This window comes from Haplochromis burtoni, unplaced genomic scaffold (genome assembly GCF_018398535.1).
Source record: "Haplochromis burtoni strain Fernald_Lab_line unplaced genomic scaffold, NCSU_Asbu1 Contig_1846, whole genome shotgun sequence".
NCBI lineage: Eukaryota > Metazoa > Chordata > Actinopteri > Cichliformes > Cichlidae > Haplochromis > Haplochromis burtoni.
In genome coordinates this window covers 1-3,422 of record NW_024584207.1, presented here as the reverse complement: position 1 = coordinate 3,422, position 3,422 = coordinate 1, and the positions used below count along the sequence as shown (strand labels likewise).

General features: G+C 46.6%; 1 protein-coding gene across 1 annotated transcript in view; it reads left to right on the top strand.

Moving 5' to 3' along the window:
- Positions 1-2,652, top strand: part of slc3a2b (solute carrier family 3 member 2b) — a gene marked incomplete at its 3' end in the record, with an annotated part of 5,577 nt that extends 2,925 nt beyond the window's left edge. The window contains 6 exon segments of the mRNA XM_005953279.3: positions 209-399; positions 654-827; positions 1,035-1,132; positions 1,329-1,471; positions 2,103-2,418; positions 2,593-2,652. Of these exon segments, the coding sequence (XP_005953341.2) occupies positions 209-399; positions 654-827; positions 1,035-1,132; positions 1,329-1,471; positions 2,103-2,418; positions 2,593-2,652 (982 nt within the window).
- Between the last annotated feature and the right edge of the window lie 770 nt (positions 2,653-3,422).

Sequence of the window (3,422 nt, the reverse complement as noted above, 5' to 3'; positions counted from 1 at the left end):
ATGGATGGATGGACCTTTACGTGTTCTGGGTCTTTTGGCCAAGACGTGAAAATCGTCGAAGGCGTCACAAAGGAAACACAAACATTTCAGCATTCATAGCCGTGGTGCGTTTCCAGATTCACTTCAGTCGTCCAGAGAGTCACGTTTGGGTACCTGCAGGACGCAGAGCCTCGGCTCATTGATAATCCAGCCTTTTCCTGTTTCTCAGCTGGGTGAGGACCCGCTGGGCGCTGCTGGTGGTGTTCTGGCTCGGCTGGTTGGGGATGCTGGTGGGGGCCGTCCTCATCATCCTGCAGGCCCCTCGCTGCAAAGATCTGCCCAACACCAACTGGTGGAACGATGGGCCTCTGTACCAGATTGGAAACATCCAGGCTTTCACCGACACCCACAACCTGAAAGGTGAGTCCAAACGTAGATAGAGATCACACATAAATATCATCTTTGCATCATTCTCCACTAAATGTGTAACATCCAACATGCTCTGTCTGCAACTCCCTGCTCAGTTATCTGACCGTTTGCTGTGTTTTCTACAGTCAGATGTAAAATCAGGCAAACACAACGTCAGCAGCTGCTGAAGTATAAAAGAGTCACCACAAAGAACCATCACAACAGTAAACTACTGCTCCTCCTCACTGTGTGTGTTTCCACCTCAGGCCTGGAACAAAAGGTCAACAGTTTGGCTCAGCTGAAAGTCAAAGGGCTGGTGGTCGGGCCGATCCACGTGGCGCCTCCGGATGAAGCTGTGAACCTGAGCTTTGAGGAGATTTCCCCCGAGGCTGGAAACCTGGACCAGTTTAAGGGTTTCGTCCAGGCTGCTCATAAAAAGGGTCAGGGAGACAGCCTTCTACAGAAGCAGCAGTCTCATGATGTTTCATGTTTTATGTCCCATATCAGTGGGAGTCATGCTGACTACAGACCAGAATGATTGTTTCACTAAAATGCTCTGAAAAAGTCAAAGAGATCGACTCAAGTATATGAAGAACGACACCAAAGTACACATGTACTTACTGTAGTACATTTGCTCACCTGTGCAGGTGTTTTTGTGGTTCTGGATTTGACTCCAAACTACCTGGGCTCGTCCGGGCCCTGGTTCTCCAACAGCAGCGTGACGATTGTAGCAGAGAGACTGAAGGTGAGTGCTGATGTCACACACACATGCTGCTGACTGCTGTTCAGCTAAACGTGCCAGAAATCTCAGTGCGCGGCAGCAAAGTCATTGTTGCTTCCAATATTAACATTAAAATCATTTGAATCCAGTTAAGTTATTATTCATTAAAAGCAGTCATCAGGTGGGTAACAGAAGTGACGAGTGTGTCCGTGTGCCTCAGTCTGCTCTGGTGTTCTGGCTGGACGAAGGCGTGGATGGCATCCAGCTGTCAGGGGTGGAGCGCGTGGCCACAGTGGTGCCGTCTCTTTGGAACGACATCCGAGCCATCGTGCAGAACAGGACGGACAAGCATCCCAGCAGCAGGTGAGGAAAACAGTGCGCCTGGATGTCACCGAGTACTAGCAGAGATTTCATGAAGCAGGAGATGGCAGCAGCAGGAAACCTCCAGCTTTACCCACGTCTGTGTGTCTGTGTCTTGTCATTTAGATTACATTTGAAGTTTGTAAAAGTGTTTACTATGCAAGTGTCCCTTTACTTTACGAAGCCGCTGGGTTGTTATTCCAACATAGCAGATGCAACAGCCCAACACTTCATGTGGCAAACACCTGCACATGAAAGTTCCCCACGGTCCAGAAAAGTTCTCTTTTGTTTTGGTTAATACGCTCGAGGATTTTCTCACTCAAATATTGCAGAACATTTACATACAGTAGAGTTTTTCTGTGGCTGACAGAGGCTGTGTATTCTGCCCTGCTGTTACTGCCTGGCACTGTCACCTTGTCCCACCAGGGTGGACCTTGCTTTCTCCTTCACAGGGGTTTTCTGACTCACTCTTCCTCTGGGAGACCCTACTGAGGCCATATGTCCAGAACTACATAGCTCTGCTTTAGGACCAGATCATTTTTATTCTGTGTTTATTAGGCCTACCTGAGAAAGTCCTGCATTAACATCAGTTAATCTCTGGATTACGTAAACCTTCTGCGCTTGTGATTTTCAGAGTCTTGATTGGCGTCACAGACCGCTCCTCTGCTGAAGATGTGTCCACCCTCCTCTCTTCCACGGGTGTTGACCTCCTGATCTCCCGGGTCCTTCATTCACGTGACACGGATGTCACGGAGCTCGCTCGCTCTATCCAGCACTTGTATTCGTCCCAGAGTCAGATGAATCTCGCCTGGAATCTGGGGGGGCGGCTCGAGGGTCACATGGCTTCACTGGTGGGCCCAGCTCTAGTTAAACTGCATCAGTTGCTGCTGCTGACATTGCCTGGGACGCCCATCTTCAGCTACGGAGATGAGATAGGTCTGATGGACGAGGTGAGGACATCTGTACAGTAAACTCTCAGGACTTCAGTATTTTAATAAGCTCGTGTTCTTTGCTTTAGCCTCATTGTAGTTACAGAGAAGCACAAAGCATGAATACATATGAATACATATTGTACTATTACTTGTATTTGTTGTGATATTAAGATTTTATTATTTCCACGAAAGGGCACCAAGTTTCCCAAGATGCTTTGGGACTCCAATGAGGAGCTGAATGGGACTCTGCAGGTAAGATTAGATTAGATGAAGCCTCATTAATCCCTCGGGTGGGAAAGTCAGTTTCCAGTAGCACAGCATCGACAGAAGTTGTTACAGAGTTGAAATACTAAATGAAGGGGAATGAGAGTAAGGACATGAGCATAAATATACCATGCATACACATATATAAATACAGGTTATATAATAGGGATAAAACAAACAAACTCTCAGTACCAGACTGCAGAGGTGTGTTATCTGATTGTGTGGGTGGAGCGTGCTTTGAATAATTGCATAGTAATACATGCAATTATATTAATTATATTAATTATATTAATACAGTAATACAGTCGACCTGGTGACAGTATCAGTATAACCTACTGAAGCTTGGTCCCTGTTTGAATGTGCATTCAGCCTGCATAAACAAACAGTTTGTTAACATTTATCACTGGGGGTAAGTTTGATTTAGTTACTGTATAATTAGTCATTCAAAGAGGAGGCTTCGCTTCAGACAGAAGTAAAACTGGACAAACGATGCTCAGCTCTCTCGTGATCTCAGAAACCACTTCGCTGGTGTCTTTAGACTTTAGTGTCACGTCTTATTGAATCCAGGGAATCCATCCATCCTAGAAGGGAAATTCTGGTTTCATGCTATCTTGTCATTGAGTCTTGGCATTGAGATGGCGGCAGTGTGTTCGGCGGGCCGTCTCCACTGCTCTCTGCTGCTTCTTACCTTTCTGCTAATATGCTATTCAGGTGGCTCTGCATTGCTAACTTATGACCGGCTTACTCTTCTAAGTCTC